The sequence below is a fragment of the Mycteria americana genome, chromosome Z (assembly GCF_035582795.1).
Source record: "Mycteria americana isolate JAX WOST 10 ecotype Jacksonville Zoo and Gardens chromosome Z, USCA_MyAme_1.0, whole genome shotgun sequence".
Taxonomy (NCBI): Eukaryota; Metazoa; Chordata; class Aves; order Ciconiiformes; family Ciconiidae; genus Mycteria; species Mycteria americana.
Window position 1 is genome coordinate 6,179,715 of NC_134396.1, and position 25,168 is coordinate 6,204,882.

Consider the following 25,168-nt stretch of genomic DNA (forward strand, 5'->3'; position numbering starts at 1 on the left):
TTTACCTACAGACTAAAAAAAAAAATTTCAAGGAATGCTTTTGAGAATGTGATGTCATTTGTTGCTCTTGAGAAAATCCGTTCAAATATGACCCAGCTCTCACACTTTAAAAACTTTAAAGTTTTCAAGAAACCATCTTCAATTAGTTGGCTCTTCCCTCCCCTACATTAAGACTTTCCTCTCCTTCAGCCTGACCATTAATTACTTCAGTTCCTGAAGTAAAGTACGATTTCCCTGTGACTGCTGTTCTAGGTGCATAAATTTGGTTTAGGGCTGGACTGGAATAAACTAGACTAGACTGGCTTTTCTGTAAACTGAGTGCCCATTCTGTGAAAGGTTCGGCAACTTTAAAGAAGACAATGAAAACAATGCTTTAAACACTTGCCATGTGATGCTGATTTGGCTGAAAAATCACGCCTGAGCAGCTTAGGGTGGGCTTCCTCCCTTTCATTCTCTGTGTTACTTTTATATGTTTAATAAACAAGGTGACCACTCTCTTATCTCATATGAGTGTTGTGGTAATTTAAGTAAGGTTTGTGGAGTAGTCAGTTGCTATAGTAAGGAAATTATTAACTCTGTTTTCAAAGAGCCTGAATAATGCCCTAAATAAAGACTTAAGGCCACCGACGAAAGAGAGAGGTCAAAATATGAAATAACTGTTGTCTAAGTGAACCACATTCATCTTTTCATTAGGATATTTATAGGACTGAGTATTTAAAAAATATATCTTGAATTATATGCATAAGGGAGCCAAATTAAAGTAATATTGCTGAGCTTAAATCTTTTATTTTTCTCCTTTTATATTCATGTATAACTTTGCAATCCTAATTCTCTTCTAGCAGAATTTCATGGACATGTATTATGCAGTCCAGAGGAGTTTCACTATGACTCTAACTTGATCTGTCTTGTGTGGATATGCAGAACAGCCATTTAAAATGACAAATAAATGTGTTAAACATATATAAGCTTTTATTTTCCTAAAGAAAAATGCAAAGGAAACCATTTTTACTTTCTTTACTTAGTATATACTCCCCAAAATAAATGAATTATTAATGCTAAAACTACAGAACTAAAAATATAATAACTGATCTTTATGTTATGGCTTTCTTTGAGAAGCAGCCAAAAATAGGCTTCTTTGGTCTTGAGCTCTCCGTCTGTGGGTTTTTCTGTGGGAAGTTACAGGTGGCTCTGTTACTGTATAAACACATAGATTTGTATAAATGCCGTTTATCTGATTTCTTTCCACCTTTCTGTGTACACACTGTTATACTAGAAGATATTTTCTCCTTAACTTATGGATAAGTGCTGGTTTACACCACAAAGGTTTTATCCTTTGTTTTGTGAATGTGGTTTTGTGCATTTTCCCATGAATATTTAGTACTGTTTTGACAGTTAGAAACTAACACCATACTGTATCAATAAATCAAAACATGACAGGTGTTAAATGTTTTTTTGGCTCTTACTTGATTTCTCCCAAGATGATTCACACAAAAAGATCTTGAAGGTATTTAGGTGTGTAAAGTCTGTTGATTTCTTGGGTCCAGAAAAACTGTGGCTTTTAAAATTTTCTCCATCACTTAAACCTTTTTATTTTATGCTATTAAGGATTTTATTTCTTTTGAACAAAAATATCCCTATAATTTGTTGGTACTAGTATACTTGCTACTATAGAAATACATATACATCAAAATATATTGTAATTAAATTTAATGCATCAAATAATATTTATTGTAAATAATTTTTCCTATTCTAACAACTAAGATTTTTATTAATGCTTAGAAATACCAGTGTGAAGACGTGACGTTATACATGCAAGTAGAAGTATGCATTGAATACACTATAAATTTTCAAACAAATATGGTTATGTTTGTTGCTCTCCCTCAAACTCTTAGGATTTAGAATCGCTTCTGCTATCATGTATTTAAAAATGTAACAGAAATTTGCTCTATCCTGAGTTGCAATCTTTCTGTCCGTCCTTCTTGAGGTTGAGCTGGATCGTTTCCAAGATACAAAGAGACTTCTTCATGACTATTATACGGCAATGGAAGGAAAAATCCCAACGGATGACAGTCAAGATTTTACTAGAATCCCATTGTTAGATATTATTGACGTAGATCAGAAAGAAGATGAAAACAAATCAAGAAGGTAGAAATGCATTATTAAATTATACAAATATCAACAAATACAATGCACTGATAGCTTTGTGGGTGTATTTGGAAATATATGTGTGTATTTTTCAAAGGATGGGGAAATAGGAATTTTTAAATAGGGATTATAGTCAAATGATGAATCTGGAATCATCTTATAGGTTTAATTTATCCCTGATTTTTTACTGATTTACCTACATCATTTTCACTAATGTACCTCTGAATTATAAAACATTTTAAAAGCTGCTTTAGGAAGAAATCTGCTATAGAAATGTTTCCTACTTCCCTCTGTGTTGCTGACAGTTTCCAGCACAATCCTCACATAACTAAGTTAAATATTATTATGGAACATTAGCAGCTTTAAAATTTGCACCAACAAACATAATTAAATGGGTTATGTAAATGACAAATATAAATCAAAGCGGCCTAAAAAGATGCACAGAACTGAATGCCATATTAAAAGGTAAGGGATGCCATCAAATAATTTCACGGTACCAAAATGCTGTCAGTAATGACACTGCTTTTTTTATGTACTTACAGTTAATTTAGAAACTATCTGACTAACGAAGCTGTGGTTCTAGCCCATGTGGAATATATCAGCAGATCACACAGTCATTTGACGTAGTTTTATCCACCTGTTATTATTCCTTAACTTCTGTATTTAAACTGGACAGTTTTCTTGTCATCCACACATTTCACCACTTTTGGTCATAAGGAAAGTTCATCCCTTTTGTGTTGCTATGGCAAATTTTGAAAATAGCATTCTCATTCTCTTAGCATATTCTCCAATGTAGTTATAAATTAGCACTTTATAAAAAGGGGGATGTGAATTATGCCTTATATTTTATTTTTAAGGATTCCTCTAGTTTCTTGGAAACTGCCTTCACCAGAAATAAATATTTCCAAGTTGAAAAGCAAGGGAACTCTACAGAAGAGTGCTAAGGATGAGAATTCTGAAAATGGTGTGGCCACTTTTGGGAAAGATGAAAATCTTATTACTGATACATGGCAAACAGCAGTAACAGCAGTATCAAATATGGTAAGGAATGTTTTATTTACTTAAACAGTTCTGGATCGGACAGTCAAAGCCTCCCATTCAGTAGGCAGCCTAAACACACAGCCTTCGCACTGTGTATCTCGATTTCATGCCTCTTGCTCCAACACTGATATTTCCATTGAATATGTTTGTGTTTGTATGAGGAAAATGTTGAAATCTGTGTATTATCAGCACCTCTGTATTTATAACTGACCCTTTCATTCCATTACTGAGAAAAATACTTTGAATGTTGACTCTATATATCTACTACTTCCATGATGAACTCTCCCCTTATCCCTCAGTAGAAGTGTGAGAAGAGGGACAAGTTTTATCCTGTGATGCAATGTTTGCTCAAACCTTTCACAACTTCAAAAGCTATGGTTACATTCTTTTTTTATACATACCTACAAGTAAATTAGGTGGGCTTTTCAAATCACTGGTTTCTAGATTTGCTTTTTCTCTTCACTTTGATAATTTTAAAATAAGTGAATTTCTGCACCCTTACGGTGTAACTGGTCTTGGTTTGCATACTGTTGATTGTTACGTTTCTCACTTTTTCCTAGAGTACCAGTAATGGGTTACAAGGATTAAGACCACTATGTCTCTGTCTTGCATTTTTGCTGTAGAATTTTATTTTTGATAAATAATCAAAATGTAATCAATTTAATTAGTTAAAATATCTCTTTTGTTTTATTTCTATATGTACATCTCAGCAAGTACTTTCAGCAAATATAAGCTATTTAAAACAGTAGTTGCACAGTGTTGATATTATGTACTTTACTATGTGTGACTATGGTGTCAAGGTAACAGCTGAAATACAGTCCAAAGAAATGGAGGAAGAAAAAGAACATCAGCAGCTAGAACTGAAAGAAGATCTGAAATCTTCACAGACATTGTCAGGCAAAGCTACTGGGAAAGATGCCAAAGGTGCCAAAAAACTTTCTCCCAAATCAGCTACTAAAAAGAAAGGTATTTGAAATGCTGACTTTGTTTTAGCAGTGCTTGAAATTACTGAAATGCAAATATGTCAGTAACGCAAAAAAGAGTAAGCCAAGACGTTTAATTTGGATTTAATTTCTCTTTTGAAATGTCAAATGTGACATATCAATGTGAAAATCTGGTAGTGATAAAGGAGTGCAGAGGCTTTTGAATGGCAATTGCATTTATTTAATCATATGTGATGTTGTCATGGTTCAAGCCCCATGTTGGGTGCCAAAAAGGATGGTCATGGTTTAACCCCATCTGGCAGCTAAGCACCACACAGCTGCTCTCTCACTCCCCCATGGTGGGATGGAGGAGAGAATTGGAAGGGTAAAACAGTCATATGTTATGGAATATCCCTTTGGTCAGTTGGGGTCAGCTGTCCCAGCTGTGTCCCCTCCCAGCTTCTTGTGCACCCCCAGCCTACTTGCTGGTGGGGTGGGGTGAGAAGCAGAAAAAGCCTTGACTGTGTGTAAGCACTGCTCAGCAGTAACTGAAACATCCCTGTGTTATCAGCACTGTTTTCAGCACAAATCCAAAACATAGCCCCAGACCAGCTCCTATGAATAAAATTAACTCTATCCCAGCCAAAACCAGCACATTCTCCCCCCCTTATTCCATACCATTTACATCATGCTCAGGTCCCACACTATCCAATACATCCTCATTAACCGTCATGCCCCTTCTCATCCTTTGATACAATACACAGATATCATTCCCTTAGTCTATGGACCACCCCTGTGAAATGTCTGTAAAGTGTCCATAAATGTCAACAAATATCCACAAAATGTCTGTTGAGTTCATTTACTCCATGACTTTGTGCTCCATCTGTTATGGTGGTCACTCAGGACAGGAGAGGTGGTGTGTTGCGCAGAGTTACTGGGCACCAAAGCCAGCTTGGGCCAAGTCACTGGTGCACTTCCACTGCTTCTTGTAAGGTTTGTCCTCCATTGGTTTGTGTGGTTCCTGCTATAGTAATTCCTATAACATGCAACTCAAATCATGGGTTACAACAATTTAAAGATATATCCCTTACAGTTGGACCAGACCATAGCATTTAACATTGCAATGAACTCCTCCTCTTGCCCCTGCTCCAGCTTGGACTTATCCACAGACTGCAGTCCCTTAGGGGAGTACCTGCTCCAAGTGGAGCCTTATCTATGAGCCATGGTCTCTTCAGAGGTATACCTGCTGCGGCATAGACTTATCCACAGCCACAGTCGCTTTGAGGTGCAGCTGTTCCAGTGTGGCCTTATCTTTGGGCCACAATGTCTTCAGAGATAGACCTGCTCCAGTATGGCCTTACCCACAGCCACAGTCCCTTCAGAAGTGAGCCTGCTCCGACATGTCCTTACCCATGGCTGCAGTCCCTCCAGGGGTGTACCTGCCTTGTCATGGGCTCATCCATGGCCACATGCTTTGAGGTGCTCCAGCATGACCTCATGGACAGCCACTGATCCTTTAAAGTGTACCTGCTGCAGCATGGACTTATCCACAGCCACAGATGCTTCGAGGAGTACCTTCTCCAGCATGGCCTTATCCTTGGGCCACAGTCCCTTCAGAGGTACACCTGCTGCGGCACAGACATAACCACGGCCATAGATGCTTCGAGATGTACCTGCTCTGGTGTGGACTTATCCACAGCCACAGATGCTTCAGGGTGTCCTGCTCCCACGTGGACTCATCCACAGGTCACAGTCCCTTCGACTCGAGTTCACACTGGGGTTCCAGCCTGTCCAGTACAGCAGCACAGAAACAGCAGCGATGCCGTGGCCATCTGCCAGCCCAGGCGCATGGCCATTGCTGTCATCAGAATGTTCCCAGGCACAGCAGAGTCAGATGACAAGCACTACAGCAGTACAGCAAGGAGTGAAAGCAAAAAGCAGCTACTAACGAGCACTAGACTCTGATAGGCAAGCACAGTAAGGCAAGCAAGCCCCATGGCAAGCACAGGAGCCTGCCAATTAATAGCTAAACACCAGTAACAGCTGTAAATTTTATCTAGCACATTCCAATCAAATCTGTCGTTATCTCAAACCTTTTGAGCCCCACGCTGGGGACCAAAAAGAGCTGTCGTGGTTTAAACCCCAGCTGGCAACTAAGCACCACACAGCCACTCACTCACTCCCCCCCCAGTGGGATGGGGGAGAGAATTGGAAAGGTAAAAGTGAGAAAACTCGTGGGTTGAGATAAAGACAGTTTAATAGGGAAGGCAAAAGCTGTGCACACAAGCAAAGCAAAGCAAGGCATTCATTCACTACTTCCCACGGGCAGGCAGGTGTTCAGCCATCTCCAGGAAAGCAGGGCTCCATCACACGTAATGGTTACTTGGGAAGACAAACGCCATCACTCCAAATGTCCCCCCTTTCCTTCTTCTTCCCCCAGCTTTTATTGCTGAGCATGATGCCATATGGTATGGAATAGCCCTTTGGTCAGTTGGGGTCAGCTGTCCCAGCTGTGTCCCCTCCCAACTTCTTGTGCACCCCCAGCCTACTTGCTGGTGGGGTGGGGTGAGGAGCAGAAAAGGCCTTGACTGTGTGCAAGCACTGCTCAGCAGTAACTGAAGCAAGATCCCTGTATTACTACCACTGTTTCCAGCACAAATGCAAAACATAGCCCCATACTGGCTACTATGAAGAAAATTAACTTTATCCCAGCCAAAACCAGCACAGTTGTCATTATTATTATGTAGAAATAGTCTAAATAGAACCTAGAAAGTAAATATTAATGTTTTTCCATGTGCTGTTTTGTAATTGAATAGTTAGAACTAGTTTATCAAATTAAATAAAATTCCATTAAATTCTGCTTACTTTCGAGCCATAAGTCAAAATATTTCAAATATTAAAATAAAAGTACAAGAATGGAATAAGTAAATTATCCAATACCCCAAGATATTTTGGAATGAAGTTATCAGCCATACAGTAGCATGGGTCTATTAAGGTCCATCATTTTTATATATAATTGTAACATGGTGGAAACAAAGAACATAAAATCTAATGGCATATGTAGTCCTAAAAAAGAGCAGACTCATATTGAGGTAGATCTTGCTCATTGGCCTGGCAAGAATCTGTCCAAGCAGGTGAGAATAGAGAGAAACATTCTCTTTTCTTGCAAAAATTATTATTCTCTTTTTTTGCAAAAGAGAAACAGACCTAAACCCCCGTATCTCTTTAGCCTAGCAATTCAGGCAGTCTGCTGGAAGAAATCGTAGCATGAAATGCTGTTTATACATTTTTTCATAGATACTTCCTGGAGCAGGTAGTGGTTTAAGCAACTTCCACTTCTTTCTGCAAAATGTCATAGCTCTAGCAGGGAGCAAGGCTAGTAGCCTAAACCTTGTATCTTTTGTAAAGACATTCTACATAGCAAGAGAGGGGCTCAAGCCCTGCGGGTGTGAGGATGGCCTGAAATTCAGGTACTCCATTTCGAAGTGAGAAAGCTGTAATTGCAGAGTTACTATTCATAAAGCGGCTGACTTTTTTTTCTTTGACAGATATTTTATTTGCACTGTACTCGGTGCTCTCTCTCTGGTTGATTCTGCTCATAGTACAGTGAACAAGTATAGCCCTGCAAATACTTAGCCACGTGGATACCTAATTTGTGAGCCCCAGGGAGCCTTAGGTGTGTGCTTAGCATCTCAATCCAACCAAGAGAGTAGCAGATTTTCAGATTTCTAGAAAAGCTTTGTGATAAAAAATCAGCAGCTATCACCTATCATATGCTAAGTGGCTAGGTTGGGGTTTGTGGATTGCTTTTTGGAACTAAATTTTTGTTCAGACCTGCTACTAGGTGACTTACCTGAAATCACAAAACCATAAAGTGACAGAATTTGCAACTAGAACTCAGCTGTGCATTCCTCATGGTAGAAGATGAAGTATCAGCTGATGTATCTGTAACTGAAGTATCAACTTTGATTTCATGCCAAATACAGTCTTACTGTAGTGCTCCTGTAACAGAAGAATTCCCTAGGATACAGCTATAGGCTAGAAACTGAGTGATACAACTAATCACATATAATTTTATCACTTCTAGATTTGACCATTTGCTTTATGTTGACCTTCTGTATCATGCAGATGTCATTATTTTTTGCTGTAACAGCTCCACCTACTCTTTTTCTAGGACAAAGCAGTTACAAATACTTTAATAATTTTGAGTAATAGTCAAAGTGTTGTGACTGCAGAATTTCATGTAATCTTTAAAAACATGATAAAATACCTTTACAATGTCTATTCATAGATATGTAAGTTAAAACAAGCTGCAAAAGCAGCTAACAATGGTTTAGAAAGGCATGAGATAACATAGCTCTCTTTTTTCTTTCTTCTGACATATTATGATTTTTTTAAAATAGCATTATTGTTCTTTGCACTGCTTTGATGGTAACTAATGATATTTACTAACATAGCATTTTTACTTCAGTTTGCTAAACTTGAATTTGCTCCAGAGGAACAGCTATCATTAAAAGGTTTATTTATGTGCTGGTTGTGATAAATTGGTAGATTTTAGGGTCAAAGAGGACATTTTGACCATCTAGGATCACAACAGAGGCACACCTCCTCAGTCATGATTTTCCATTCAGAAATACATTTTAGGATGTTATTTAACCAATTTTCATACAATTCTATGTGCTGGAGTAATGTTATGCAGCATAAGTAATTTAATTTTAGAATGTTTTGCAGATGTAAATCACATTTGAAGAAATCTAAATATGTTATGTTGAAGTAAGACACCGGAGTAATCACCTTTGTATTCTCATAAATGGTCACATAAAATAAAGTGGAAAGTGCCATTTTTCATTTAAAAGAATGTGCTGTCTTGTGAGTGCCTGGAGTGCCTTGTGAGAGTCCTTGTGTATGGATATACAAACTTACCACCAAAGTCCAAAGACTCTGACAGGTCTCTTTTCCTGCAGGACCACCTTCTACCACATCTGTGGTTGAAGTCAGTCCAGTTCCTATAACCCCAGAAGAATTAAAGAAACAAGAACTGACACTTAAAATAAAGCAAGAATATTTCAGTGCCTTGAAACATGAGGGTAAGTTACTATTTGGTTACTTATATTGAGGGTGATTGTTATTGCTAATTTAGGTAGTGTAATAGTCAAAACTAGCCAGAAACTCTAGAGAAATGGATGGATGAGTAAGACAAAGGAGGGGAGAGAGAGGAGTGTCTGGAGAAATCAGGAATTTTTTTAGGGTAGTAGTCATCAGTGATTTTGTGGTAAATATATTTAAAATAGAAATGTATTTTTCATTCTTTTTGTTCTCTTCTGTTTCATTTCATTTAATTTCATTTTCCATGACTAAGCAAGTGTTCATCATGAGAGAATAAGTTTCACACAGGTGGTTAGCCAGTCTTCAGTATTCAGTTGAGTTGAATTCAGTATTTGAAATATTTTAATCTGGGAAAGAATTTGTTGGCCATTATCTATTTCATCGACGTTCTTCTCTCTGATTCCCTCTTCCTCAAGCTGCATGTGATTCAAGCAGTGAGACACAGATTTTGTTTATTCTTCCAAACTCCTTTCCAGACAGACCCTTCCAAAAACCACGTATTGTTCAGTCGTCCTGTTTCTTTGTCTGTCTTACCTAATAACTCCCAAGCCAACTTCAACCAAATGGTCAATTTCAGACAAAAGTTGATTTCTGAAAAACAGAAGTCCCAAATTGAAAATGGGTTGAAATTTGTTCTGAAGATGGGTTTAGACTAGAAGAAAAGGACCTCTTTCTCACTAAAGGGAAGATAGAACCTAGCTGGTAGAGATTCTGTTTGGCAACAGTTGGCAAGCCTATCATCATCATGTATGTTACCTCCCTGGTGGGCTAACTTTTGCATGGTATTTATTTTGAAAAGTAGAGGGCAAACAGCAGTTAATGAACAAAACACAAATTCATAAGGCTTCTTTAGGTCCACACCAGACCAAATGCTTCTACACCTACCACTTTCAACATGGTTTAATCCAAAAGCAGCATAGGAATAAATATTCTAAGATTTTGGGATAATGAGGAGAGGAATGGTAGTAACTCTGAGGATCTTATAGTATGAAGACAAATTTTAGTGATTCATTGACATGTTTTATTTTCTTGAGGTTGCTTCATTTTCATCTCATATTTAACAAAAAAGCCAAGATAAGAATCTAAGGAAGACTAAACATGTTGAGCTGTATTTCATAATTGCACAGACACATAGCTGATACATTTGAGGATCATAGTTTCACTTGTAGCTATGGTAACTGGATGCTTGTGCTTCTGGTTATACAGATACATAGACACTAGGAAAGTCACTAGTTGTGGACAGTTGCTAAGTTTTTAATGTTGATTTCATATTCAGTTTCTCTGTTGCATCAATGTGCCTTGCCTTTTACTCTGCTACTGTTAAGAGAGCAGCTTTATCAGTGCACTGTGCAGTACCTGCTTCTGAAAATGCAGGGAGGCAAAAATTGTCATACATTTATCTTTGTAACATACTGATAGCAGCTACTCAAAGAAAATGCAGAGAAGTCAAAAGTAAGGCTGCCTTAAACTCTGTTAAAGAAGGGTGACTAGGCAGCACAAAGCATCCTCTAAGGTACCTTCAGTTGCTTAGAACCTTTACTCTTATGTCTTTGCCATCAAATAAAATAACCATCTGTGAGACCCAAATCCATTCTGTGTTTAAAATTTTGAATGTCAACTCTTTCTTGCTCAAAGCAGAAGGTGTGCAGAGTTGCATTCTACTGTGAATGAGAAATAACATTAAAAGGACATGCCTTATATTTTTCAGGGTCTATCTTTCTACATTGGTTGCCAAAAGAAAGTTTCAGTCCCAAACCTAAGTATTTCGAAAACTTAGTAACGTATAGAATAAGGCTTATAATGTAAATAATTTTACAAACTTTAACTTTGAAGTCACTGTACCAATTACTATATAATATAAAAATTGTTTAAAAGATTCTGCAGTATAGAAGGTTAAATATGAAGAAAAATCAAGTTGAATACTGAATTCGTCTTCAGGATTGAAAATAATCTCTAGCTACTGGTTCTCTTTCTTACTCTTCTTTTGTAAGGCTTTGAATGTCTTTCAGTGCCTGTTTCATGTCTCTCAATACATTTCCTTAGCTGCCTTTTCATCCAGTTGGCATCCTTTTCATTTTGGACATTGCTGACTTGTTCCCATTTCTTGTCCTTTTAGCTCCTTTTTTTAAAGTATTAGCCTCTCAGTGAGAGACTGATTTTTTTTTCTCAGTTCTTCCCACGCTGAAAACTAAAATAATGAAATTCTCAATGTTTTTAAAAGTTTCATGTAAATGTGCATAATTTTGGTAGAGGTGAATTATTTTATTACTGCTCACTAACCAAACTCTTTTCAAATGCAACCCGAGTTTTGGGGTATAAAATATTCATATGTAGGAAGCTTGGAGCAAAACCAGTGAGGTTAATTTTAAAGGGCTGGAGGTCAGAAACAGAAAAGCAAACTTTTATTGTGATTAACATACATAATGATTTAGATGTGTTTTCTTTAAAATTTGTCCATAACGGGGTACTCACACCTGCATCATTAAGCTTCTAGGTCTGTTGCTGTATAGTGTTTAACTCAATGTCATTGTCTGCTTAAACATCCACTGCACCTCTATATTAGTTTTATTAAGATATTTGTTACCTTGTGAATTCTGATGCTTATAGAAGATACACTTTTGTAAAATACATGGTACAATAGGGGTGATTCTGAAAAATAATTTGTTAAAGAATGTGAGAAATTAAATAAGTATTTTACTGCCTAAAATCAGGTTAACATGTTAAACTTTAGGTGCTTAACACTGAGAATTTTCCTCAGATTTAATAAATCTTATTTATTATGACATTACTGTTTAAACAGAGGTAGCTGCAAAATCTCGACTAGAACTTATAAAAGAAAAAGCTTTAGCATTTGTGGAAGAGCTAACAATGAAAGCAGAAGAGGCTTATAAAGATATGGAAAAGTGGCTTGGATCCAGGTTCTTGGCAGAAATGTCCAGGTAATGTCCAATTTTAAACAGGAATCTTTTTTTTCAAACTATAGTATGCTAGTAAAGATAGTTGTTTATATAGAAGCAAAGAATTTGGAAAAAATATGTAGAAAATAATAATTTTGTTTCATGAACTGGAATTTAATTTTATCTTAAATACCCAAATAGTAATAACTCATTTCTTGGATGATGAGAAGGTTCTGCTGGCAGCAGTAGAGGTAATTATCAGTTCTGCCTTTTTTCTAGACTACAGATTTAGCAGATTTACAAGCATCAGCAGACAACCAGTTATTCCATTTAGTAGAAGCCTCTGTATCATTTCAGTGGCTTCTGTCACTTTGGATTGTGGGGTTATTTTCTTTCCTGTGCTTTACACATGCTGGAAAATTCCAGCCACTGTTATTACCATTTATAACATTTATAACATTTCTCGAAATTATTTCAAGGTGCATTAAAAAAAAAAGTTCTTCTTCACAATTTTTCTGTCCTAGTAAATAATATGTGCTTGGGACCACTCTATGACACTTAGGCCATCTGGCGTAGAATGGCCTATGTCCACATCATTAAAGGAATTTACTCTTCAAAAGAAAGGGGTCACTTTGCCTTTTGGAAAATGTTTCTGGCCTATTCTAACTTTTGAAGCATATCTGCGACAGTGCTAGTTGATCCATGTCAGGGCAAGTCCAAGACAAGAGTCGTGAATGTAGGATGTGAAGGCTCTAACAGGCAATAGCTCAAAGAGGCTGTGCCTCTGCCTTCCAGCCAGTTTTATTGGCTCTTCTGACAACAAGTGCTACCAAAGACACAATATTTACAGAACGTCATGTCCTTTGACCCGACACCCCAGGCCAAACCTATGTCTAGTTGAACATTATAGACAGCTGAAGTCTTTCCCTGTATAAATTGTACTCATTACACTTGAAACAGGAGTTCATACGCCCTTCCACAATGCTACTCTAGAAAGTGCTTTGTACGTCTAGGATTTAGGGGCAGAGCAGAAGACAAGGCATTGAAATAGGCTAAAGGATGATTACAGATGGAACATGTATGCTCCACCCCTATAAATTTTATGGGATAAAGTCTCATCCTTTCCATCAGGTCTCTTCTGTGGCATAGATCTGCCTTTATATAAATTTCTTACTATAGTCAAAGTATTTCTTGCTGCCAGAGGAGGAGTACAGTTCATAATGATTATGCTGAGCCCAGAATTCACACAGAGGATTTGTAATTCTTACTTCAGGAAAGCTCTCAAAGTGTAAACACATTAAAATTTGAACCTAAGTTATTAACATTATGTATTAAAAGTACTCATTGTTTTCTGCATTTCCACTTTCACAGTGTTGAAAAGGTGATTGAGGTTGCACGACATCATATTGAGAGTTCTAGAAAAATCCAATATGAAATTACTTTAGAAGAAACAGATTTCTTCATCAGCAATGATGTAAAAGTGCTTCCTGATCCTGCTCCTTCACCACAGGTTCCACACATAGAGACCTCTGGAAATGGTACTCTAACTATTTCACAACTTACTACACTTCATAAGCAGTTTCTACAGGTGGCACCTAAAGGTAAGAAAATTTTTTCCTTTTCACTCCTGAAGGACTGTTAATTACTTACTTAAAATTTAAAGTAACTGCTGGGAGCTACTAAACGTTAGTTACCTATATTGTTAAAGATCATACCACAATTAAAGATCCTGCTACATATAAAAGTAAAGTCATAGTGCAGAATATTGAAAATGTGAAATACCAGACCACTTGAAAGTTTTTAATGTCTTTTCTATGGGCTTTATATCTTCAAGACCACGTACTTAATATTCCTCTAACAAGTGTCTCTGTAATATGTTTTTAAGAGTGGTACATGTCATGTTTACTCTGCTTAAAGATGCAAGTCTTTAACTTGTTCATGAATTCATAGCTCAGTGAACACTGAAGCTATAGTATTTTAAAACACATTTTTAAAGAAATCAGTATTTTCGTGAAACTATTATATAGGGTCTATGATAACTATTAACCATTATATTCTTCAAGTCAATGTGTGCCAGTTGTTTTGGGTGATTTGCAAGTGTTAACTCAGATATGTTGTTTTTTTTTTCCTTTGTACATGCATTTATTGTGTACCTACCCTCTAATGATGGGAACCTTAGACTTAGGATTCTTGAAAAGACTTTCTTGCAAAACTTCCTACTGCTGTATAAATGTTGCAAAATAATTTAGGTAAGGCAGTTTTAAACTGAGAGGGAAAGTAGTTAAACACATATTTGCAGAGGGTTTCATTACTACCAGTGTTCCATATTATAATTATAATTTTAGTATGATTGCCACTAAGATGGTGAAATACAATGTGTAAACATGTACTTACAATTTTGGATCCAACTCTTCCAATGTAATAAGGCCACAAAGGCACAATGATGTTCAATTTGATGCTTTATTCAGAAATGCTTTTCATGTATATTTATGGTGAAATTCCAATTACCTTTTGAGCATGAACCCATTTTAGGCAGAAAGATGTTTACAGTTTTCCTTTGGAGAGGTGCGTATCATCTTATCTATAGTGTAGGAGCATGGGTGTGTGTGTAAGCATTCCAAATGCTTCTTTAGAGATTAATTTAACAGATAGCATTGCATGTATAATGCCATGTGAAACTAAAAATCTGTATATCTGTAATCATTAGACAGTGCCATAGAGGTGAAACACAGATACCAGTTTGACTGGTCATTCCACTTAAAAGGTTTTCTTTTGTTTTTAAATCATTTATTTATTAAGATATTTAAAACTAAAAAATTTTGTCTAATACAAACTCTAATGTTCTTGAGAGAATATTAAGACAGAACAATTATTTCCCTTGTACATTTGTAATAATTAGCAAGAAGACAAATTAAATCTTTATCTTTCTACCATATTGTCCTTTTGATAATATTATATCCATTAAGATGACCCAAGATGACTTGCACGGCTATCCAAAAAGGTAAATATCTTGACTTAATAGTCACCAGACAGTAGAAGAATGCAGTTGTATGTTCTTTGGGAGCTTATTTTAAACAATAATTCCTTACCATTGTTCCAGAGGACATGCAACAGCGTTCTTTTACTGTGTGGTGACTATTAGGTCAAGATATTTACCTTTTTGGCTAGCTGAATTAGGATGGGAAGCACAAGCTGTGCAAGTCATCTTTAAAACACTTCCTCCCATTCTCTTACACACTTTAAGACCACATAAATCATATCCCAGGTTTCCTAAAGCAACCACTCCTCTTCATTTTAGAGACTCCACAGGAAGAGTTAAACCATTCCTGTCCTAAAACATCAGGAAAATTGTTCATATCCTTCTGTCTCCCCTTGTTCAATAGAATGCTCAACAGAAAATACATGCCTCCTTAGTAGTTAGTCTCTTACTGAACAAAAGAGGGAAAAATACTAAAGCACCCAGCACACTGGCAGTGAAACATTGGACAGCAGCTTCAAAGGAGATTAAAAAAAGTAACCAACTAATCCCTGTCTTGGAGAACCTCTAAACAGATCTAGATTTGCTGCCAAACATCTCAGTCTCACCTGAGCAGTCCTCTGAGCGTTCATAAGGGAAATGCACACAAACGAGCACACAAGGCATAGACTATATGGCAAGTCTAAATAGAATAGATCCACCAATCTTCTGTACTATGTAAACAGCAAAATTCCTAAAGTTGTTCTGAAAACGGAATATTAGGCTTATTTTCTATAGCATTATGGAGATCACATGTACAATAATTTTACCTAGAAATTCAAGCAAAACAAAGAGTAACAAAGGAGAAATTATTATGTTGGAAGAGATAAACATGTAAACAGTTTTCTCACAGTTTTCTCTTACATACTTGGTAAATGTCAAAAGGATGTCTTTTCAAGATATGATTAACAAATTGCCAAAATGAAAGCAAAAAGTGGGAGAGCCAATATACTTAAAAATTGTTTGGTATTTACAAAAGAAATCTTATAAAAATTGTAAACAGTTTTGTGTTTCCTAGGAATTTAAAGTATTAAAGAACTGCTGATTCATCACAGACAACTTTGTTCTATCCTGCACACTTGGTTCTCCATGGAAGCACATTACTCACCATTTTAAGCACCGATGGACAAAAAATACAGCCTGTGTTGGACCTTCCTACCTACTGACACAGTCTTTCATTTGATAAGGAAATACTTAAATTATTATTTTCTTATTATTCCAAGTGCCATTGCCCAAACTCAAGGTGGCTCTGCAGTATTTGTTAATTGCACTAACTCCTTTGATCAATTTGTTAACAATGCCTTAATATATAGCCTCAGGAACATGCTGCTTTTTTATAGGAAAAACTGTGGCAGGTCTTAAATGTAGCTACTAACACTCAGGTTTTTTTCATTTCTCTTCTGCAGTCTTTTTGGATGTGTTCTGATCAACAAAATTAAACTAACCATCATTAGATCTCATCCCCTTTGATTCCCTTTAGCACTATATTCTTCCTATGACCACATCTATTGTCAATTCAATTAGCGCACATCTGGAATGTCTCAATTTTCTTCTAAAGGTGCTCAGAGAATGCAATTTTGGTAATGTTTTACATTACCAAACAGATCAAAATAGATTCTATCCCAGACTTTTGTTCTCCATCTTATGACTGAATTACACAAGGGAATTTTAAATTCCATTAGTTTTTTCACAGTCATGATCCTCATGAACCATTCCGGTTTGAATTACAGAACTGATTATTCATCAGAAATAAACTTCAGTGAGGTTTAAAAAACTTCTGTATCCAATACCCCAAAAGTGTTTAAAATGCTTATTTATAAAACTATAAAATAGTCTGCTAAGATGTGAACCAGTAAAACACAGAGGACAGTCTATGACTAAATTGTATTGCTATTTCTTTTCAAATTGTAGACTTGTCAATTGAGTTTTACTGTGTTGCTAGATTTGGAACCGATCAGCATATTAATGTGTGCATCTAGTTCAGCTGAAATTTTACCTTTTTAATAGGATATTTTGTTGGGTGGAGCAGTCAGAATTATATGCTCACCCTGAATAATGTCTATAGATTATGCTTTCTCTTCCCAAGCACTTCTGTAGAAACAATGCAAGAGCTTACAATAGTAATCCTCATGATCTGACTTTGATGTGAATAGAGAGTGAAGTCCATATGTGAGCATAGAAATAAGTTTGTAATCTCTAACTTACCTTTTCTAAGACTATATTTCTTTTCAATGTGCTTTTTTCAAAACTTGAAAATAAGAAAGGTTAAGTTTGTAGACAGAGAAAGTATCTTTTACTAGACAAATGATATAGATAGAAAATGCCTAAACTTTTGGGATATAAAGACCTTAATCAGAAATCCAGGGTAGATACAACACCTCTCCCTACAGATGATGGAAAACTTGTTAATTCTACTGACAGTTTCATTTACATCTCCTACTATGCCTCTTACTAAATGATATATGTTATTTAATTTCAGAAATCTGTGACTGTTTGCCTATGGTGTTTAAAAATCTGTGTATCCAATTACATGTTTATCCATTTAACATGTTTGTATATGTTTCTGTGCATTTGAATATATATATCAAAGTATTAAGATTTCAATCAGCATGACAGAGGAACTCTCCCCTCATTGCATCTGTGCAGCAACAGGCATACCTTACTCTGTGTGATTCTAAATTTAAAATCCCAATTCTTGCTAATTGGTGAAGATTGGACATATAACATAGCAGAATCAGTAATAATTAGTGAATAAATGAAGTAAGTATTTACAGTGAAAATCACCTGCAGGCGGTGATGAGTATCTCAATATCTTGGAGGGAATGAATCACGGAGGGAATCTTGGAGGGAATGACTAGGGAAGGGATCGTCCCCCTGTACTCAGCACTGGTAAGGCCGCACCTCAAATACTACGTTCAGTTTTGGGCCCCCCCACTACAAGAAAGACATTGAGGTGCTGGAGGGTGTTCAAAGAAGGGCAATGAAGCTGGTGAAAGGTCTGGAGCAGAAGTCCTACGAGGAGTGGCTGAAGGAGCTGGGGTTGTTTAGCCTGGAGAAAAGGAGGCTGAGGGGAGGCCTTATCACTCTCTACAGCTACCTGAAAGGAGGTTGTAGCAAGGTGGCTGTTGGTCTCTTCTCCCAAGTAACAAGCGATAGGACAAGAGGAAATGGCCTCAAGTTGCACCAGGGGAGGTTTAGGTTGGATATTGGGAAAAATTCCTTCACCAAAAGGGTTGTCAAGCATTGGAACAGGCTGCCCAGGGAAGTGGTGAAGTCACCATCCCTGAAGGTAAAGACATGTAGATGCGGTGCTTAGTGACGTGGTTTAGTGGTGGACTTAGCAGTGCTAGGTTAATGGTTGGACGTGATGACCTTAAAGGTCTTTTCCAACCTAAATGATTCTATGATTCTATATTTTTGAGACTCATCTTTTTCATCCTAGGGCAGAAGTATCCCATATTACTAGCTTTTAGACTACTAAAGTTAGATGTATATAATTCAGCCTCAGGGTTTATTTCGCTCATTAATCTGTTATAGCATTGCTATAGACTCTGGTGGGTAACTTGCATAGATCATCATCCAAACTTCTAGTCAGAAATTGCTATGGAAACATTTTTCTCAGTGAAAATGGAGGGGAATAGGAATCTGTTTAAAAGTTTTGGTAAAATTTGATGAAAAGGGAATAAAATGTTGACATAATTCTCATCTCTAGTATAGGTTTACAGTCTCTTCATATTTTGTTGCCTGTGTAAATTTATAAACTGAATCTTTACTACAGTTCCTCAGTTTAGGGAAATATTTTCATACAGTGCCTGTATGCAAATATTCTGCTGACTGATGTATCATTAAGAAATAGTCTCTTTTGTATATCTGTGCCTTATAACTGAGGCATGGTGATTGCTTTTTATTTCTTATGTCCTTTTAAAATGTCACAGTCCTGGTTCACAGGGTACACATCTAGCGTACACTTATGCTGTTGTCATTATTAATGCTCCTTTTTGAATGTTTATTTTTCTGTTTTCAGTTTCACTAGCACTCATAATCTTAATTTCTTCACTAATTTATTTTTTGCATTTGTTTATTATGTTTCTGTACTGCTTATTGAAACATATATAAATGCTTGTCAATGTCACCTTGTGTATCAGTGAATGATACTCACTTTTAAAAAGATTTGAATGAAAAACAATTCTACCTTGTGTAGCTTTTTCTACACAGCTTTTTCTACAGCTTTTTCTACCTTTTGATTTCATTGAAGACAAACTTTTATGTGAAAAAGATGTTGCTTCATAAGTAGTACAGGCTGGCTTCCTTTGGTATCCTGTGTTCTTTCCATAGTACCACTGCAACAAATCCCACCTTTTCCCATGTTCCCAGTTTCCTCCCACTAGTCCATCTCGTCTTCCTTTCCATGTCTGTTAGCCTCATTTAAAAAAAAACATAACCAACAACTGTTGTCTTTCTTTCATGTCATCTTACCTACGTCTTTTGCTTGCACAGCTATGGCCAGGATGCACTGGATGCTGTGTGTGGTCTGGAACTGAATTTAGGCTGATTTACGCCTCTTGGCTACAGAGTACATAAAGTCTGGTCATCTCCCTGCTTTTTCCTTAGTGGGAGTGTTAAGAGGATCTTTCTCCTGTACCTCAGAACATATCTGAAAGAAATTTATATGACCTTCATACCTTTACCCTACTGACAAACTTGGTTCAAATTGGCCATCCTAAAATTAGCAGTGAGGGAGAACTGGCAGACAGAATAACTGATGTAGAGATATATAGGCAACACAACTGCATAACCTTAATTTCCTTAGGTAAGCATGGTAAGAATATACTAGAGGGAGGATAATCATAGTTTAGATGGGTTATAGAGCTGATCTGATGATTCATGCCTCTTAGCTATGTATTTACCGTTCTCACACACTGTAGGGTATATTGTCTTTCTAAAGATACATACAACTGATCACTTATAAACACATGATGTCCCAAACTTATTTTTCTAAGAGTTTAAACCCTTGTGTTTTGAAATAAAAAAATTCAAAACTTGAAAAATGTTGGTAACATTTAAAGGTTCATCTTACAGGGAATCTTATGGGGTTCATCTTACAGGGAATCTGACAGTGGCTCACAGAATCTACTCTGATCCCCATTTTTCTAATCAGCAGCAAATTTCTACAGATGCCCCTACACCTCAAGAAGCAGTAGTCACTTTAGAGGGGTTATAACCATTTTGTCCCTTCCACCCTCTGAATTCTGCAGTTGCAGATCCATTAATCCTACCCGCCATCCCTTTTTCACCTTTTCTTGTGTTTTTGTGGCTGCCTAATGTTTAGGGAAGGTTTTTAACCTTTACTGTATGTTAAGAATGCTTCTCCTCTTCTCTTTTTGGTCCTAGGTATGGTACTTGAGCACATGCCAGAAAAAGCTTCTGTAGTCTAGTTGATTTTGCTATCCATGTGGACCACTGCTGCTACCTCAGATTTAAAGTTCTTTAAAAGAATCGCTCATAACGGAAATGTATTTAAATTGCATGTTCCTGACATTTTTTAATACTATGGCCTTTCAGGATGCTCAGAATAGAATGGAGCAGACAAACTGTAATTTTTATGACAACGGGAATAAACAGTTCTCACAAATTGTATAATGCATATATGAAAATTTGCCCCTTCTTGTAAAATAGAAAAAAGTGGGGTACAAGGACTCTTTTTCTTAAGACCTTTTAAAGCATCAGAAATGGCATTTCTTTCTATGATTAGCTTAATGTAATCCTTAATTTTGCCTCTTGGTGTACACATTACAATAAGGAGGGTGGGGACTCAGATTGTTCTTAGGTCACTTCCTCAGTGCTTTACTTCTGCTGTTTCCCAGTGAATAGATTTCTAGTTTTATTGCTTCAGTTCTGCATGGAATTTGTCTTCATTATTTGACTGCTTTCTTTTCAAAGGCTTGACATTATGCCAACAGTGTACCAAAAGAATCATTAAATTACTTGGCAAAAGTAGGACATTCACGAGCTCTAGAGGTAGAATTTTAAAAAATGTCAGCTTATGGCATTTGCTCCTACAAAATAAAAGAATGGTCATCTTGAGAACAATTTGGGGAAAAAAACATTGAGAACAATCTCAATGCTTTAAGAATGTTTCCATTTTGAGAACAAAATTGAAGCTTATACAATTCCTCTTTCTCAAAGCAGTAATAAAATCATTCTGCATATAAATATATTTCAAGAAGATCAGGTCAGCTACATACGCTGCAGAACACTTTATGCATTCTGTGACAGGTGTTTGGTTATGTGTTTACGGACTTATTCAGATTTAACTTTTCTGTTAATGTCAGATGTAATGGGAATTGTAATGGGCATGTGACTTCAGTAGTATCTTCTGGAGACATTTTGCCTGAAAAGACCATTCTGAATTCCACTCCCTAACTCTGTTTTTCTCTGTTTCAAAAGTGGTATCAATGCTGCTGCACTTTACTGGTTGCATATTCTCACAAACTTCTGGTAGTCAAAAGGAAATTGGAGTCAAACCACCATTTCTTACAAGGGTCCTGGGTAGTCTTAAAGTGATTTAAGAGTTGATCTCAGTTTTCCTTGTTCTCTTTTATGGCTGTTTATTTCAAGTCACAGTCTAGTCCCAAATTAACAAAATAAATGTGGACAAAAAAAGAAAAAATACAGTTGATAATTTATGAAATAAAACTTATTTTATATTTAGTTGTTTCTTTTTAAATTGTAGCCATAAGAGCACTGAAGCAATTTAAAAGCAAGAGTAATTCTTCTAGCAAGAGAGAAGTTGGTGACAGAGGGAAAGAGAAGAAAGATTTGGAACATCAGAGAACAAAGAGGAATCGCCAGTTTCCAAAAATATGGCTAACAAAATACTCCTGGTTAAAATATGATGATGAAAGGGGAATAATGTTTTGTGCACCATGTCGTAAGCATAATGTGGATTTGGGGGAAAACATTCATAATTTTTGTTCTGGCACTGATGACTTCAAACTTGAATTTATAAATACACACCAGAGTAGTGAAGCTCATGCTTGGGCTACCTGCATGGAAGCTGCCACTACTGCTTCACCAGATACAGCTTCTGCTGAGCAGATGTTGAAGAGCATGAACTCCATAACATTAGGTAGAGTAGAAATTATTTTTAGAACATGCCATGCTATTGCTAAATCTGGTCGTCCCTTTACAGACCTTGACTGGATGTGCAAACTAGATGATATGAAAGGAGTGGATATTGGTTCTGTATTTAGAAATGACAAGTCAGCAAGAATGTTTATACATTTTATTGCTGAAGTAGAAAGAAGAGCTTTGAAAGAGAAACTGGAGAAATGTAAATTCTTTTCTGTTATTAGTGATGGAGTCACAGACAGTATACTCAAAGCAGCTGCAGTTGTCTACGTACGCTTTGCAAATGAAGGAAAAGTCCATTGCCAGATTGTTGGGGTTCAACCTGTTCATAAAACTGACTCTTCAACTATAAAAAATGCAATTGAGGAAACATTACAAATAAATCTTCAGCTCAGTCTGGCAAGCCAAGACTGGTCAAGGAAATTAGTTGGGTTTGGAAGCGATGGTACAGATGTCATGGTAGGAGAAAACAGTGGGGTAGCTAAACTTCTGAGGGAAATCCAGCCTTGTGTACAGTCTGTGCATTGTTTTGCTCACCGCCTAAAGCTGGCTTACAAAGGAGCACTGAAAAATATTCAGCTGTACAATATCTTAAGCAATGTCTTGAGAAATATTTATTACTTTTATCATAACTCACCTGTAAATAAGAATAATCTCAAAGCCACATATGAAGCCCTTAAGTTACGCCCAGCTATTCCTTCTCGCACTGGAGGCTCCCAGTGGCTTCCTCGCCTACAAACAGCTCTACAAATTCTCCTTAAAGGTTATCCTGCAATTGTTCTACATCTGAGTAAGGTAAATGATTTAAAATTTGGATGTAACTTCAGGAAAAATTGCTATGGCTAATTCTGGTCCACACACCTGATGCTTTCTTTTTCTATATTGAGTCCCGGATTGAAAGAGATTCAAGAGCCTCAAACCAGCAGAAAGTCAAAGGCCTTTTACACCTCCTTCTGAGAATGGAGATAGTCAAGTTTTCTCACTTCTTGTTGGATGTCATCAATGTCCTCAACATTCTGTCACGTGTTACTCTGGATCACAACTCCTCCATTGCAGACATATTTGCAACCGTGCAGTCAACACTGGAAACACTCCACATGTATCAAACAAGGTCTGGCATTTCTAACAGCTGAACCACGATCTCTTAGAATATAATAAAAGAGTATTATATATTGGTTTGTATTCTGTATCTTTCAGAGCTGGTCCAAAGGAACGCCTGATGGAGACCATTCAGCACTTTCATGGTTACCAGCTTGTTGGAAATGGAAATATTTCAGCAGTACGAACCAAAGTACTAAGTAATTTGGTGAAGAGGCTACGTGAGTGTTTTTGCGATGCAAGTCAAGATGTTTTGAGAGCAACTACTATTGGAAGTTTTAAACTATGGCCTGACAAAATGAAACAAGGTATAGAACTGTGATAGTGGATGTTTGAAGTGCACCTTCTAAATATTTTAAAAGCATGAAAATATTTTTGTTTTGCCTCTGTTATAGAATTTGGTGAAAAGGAAGTGTCTGTCTTGACTAAACATTATGAAGTCATACTAGAAGCTGCTAGTGTGAAAATAGGTGAAGTAGAAACCGAATGGAGCATGTTGAAATTAGAGCTGTATAACAGGTAATAAGAAAACTGCATTTGTGTCCTTTTATTGATTTACTCAAAAGGATTATGGAAATATGTTTAGTGATAGTTATAATTATACTTCTTACCATGCTTTTTAGATTTCAGAACATCCAGACCTTGACATGGGATTCAGTGAACTCAGATTATTCAACGAAGTATCCCAACATCCTGACATTGGTAGATTTGATCCTAACTCTGCCAGCAAGCTCAGCTGAAACAGAGCGAGGCTTCAGTCAAATGAAACTCACCATGATGCATTTGCACTCTAAGCTAATGTCTGAAAGTGTGACGGATCTTATGATAATTCAGATGAACTCTCCAGATATCAAAAAATTTGACCCCCAGAAAGCTATTCATTTGTGGAATGCTACTTCGCACAGAAATAGAAGACTACAGGGAAGTGATATGATGGCAAATGAAAGACCAGATTACTCTTCTGAGTTTGATTTGGAGAGTCTCTGTGGAAGTGACTAGATGAAAATTGTTAGGTTTTATTTCACAGTCTTCTTGTAACATACATGGACACTTAACAGAATACCTAGCAGGGTTAATGAGTGTAAAATTTATATGTTTTTCATAGTGTATTATAGTGTTAAAATACAGCTTTTCTTTATGTTCACTGCTGAATCGCCAGTAGATGTTTACTTTTGCCCTTCCATACCTGACTTCTATAAATCTGAAAACAATGAACAAAAATAATTGAGTACATTGTTACCTTGACGACATGTGGACAGAGGGATGACTCATAACTTCTGTCTGATTGTTTATTGCATTTAGCTGAGTCATAATACATTATAACCACTGCAGTTAACTGTCATCTTACTATCAATCTTTAATAGTTCAAGAAGCTTCACTGATTCTGAAAACCCTGATTTTCTTTTGATAAATGTGTGGAAAATCAGGGCATTATTTCTGTCAAATGATTGTTTGACCTCTGTAGCCTATGAAGTTTGGGTTTTACCTTCTCTCTGTATCTGTATGTGTTGCTACTTTTTATTCTCTTGTGGATAAAGTTTAACATGACCTTTCACAGATTTTTGTCAGACTTGTCCTTCACAAGACTTTCCTACAGAGGCAGAACAGATCAATTTTCCATTGCTGATTATTAATTGCACAAATCAGTCTTCCCATAGCAAATACTCTTACAGCCAGGATGTGACTAACATACTTCACAGCTTGAACCACTTTTTTTCCCTGTAAAAACATTTGTGAGGATTGCAATAAGAATGCTGTATCTTGATTTTTAATCTTGGAGCTGAGAATGAGAATTGTTCAGAGAAGTATCT

The 25,168-nt window shown here is 36.6% G+C and overlaps 1 protein-coding gene across 1 annotated transcript in view; it reads left to right on the forward strand.

Annotated features, from left to right (window-relative positions):
- SPEF2 (sperm flagellar 2) overlaps positions 1-24,151 on the forward strand; it is a 70,301-nt gene extending 46,150 nt beyond the window's left edge. The window contains 12 exon segments of the mRNA XM_075526622.1: positions 1,985-2,145; positions 3,003-3,186; positions 3,987-4,152; positions 9,074-9,196; positions 12,016-12,154; positions 13,484-13,713; positions 21,862-23,054; positions 23,147-23,370; positions 23,457-23,665; positions 23,720-23,876; positions 23,981-24,110; positions 24,113-24,151. Coding sequence (XP_075382737.1) covers positions 1,985-2,145; positions 3,003-3,186; positions 3,987-4,152; positions 9,074-9,196; positions 12,016-12,154; positions 13,484-13,713; positions 21,862-23,054; positions 23,147-23,370; positions 23,457-23,665; positions 23,720-23,876; positions 23,981-24,110; positions 24,113-24,151 — 2,955 coding nt within the window.
- The last annotated feature ends 1,017 nt before the right edge of the window (positions 24,152-25,168 follow it).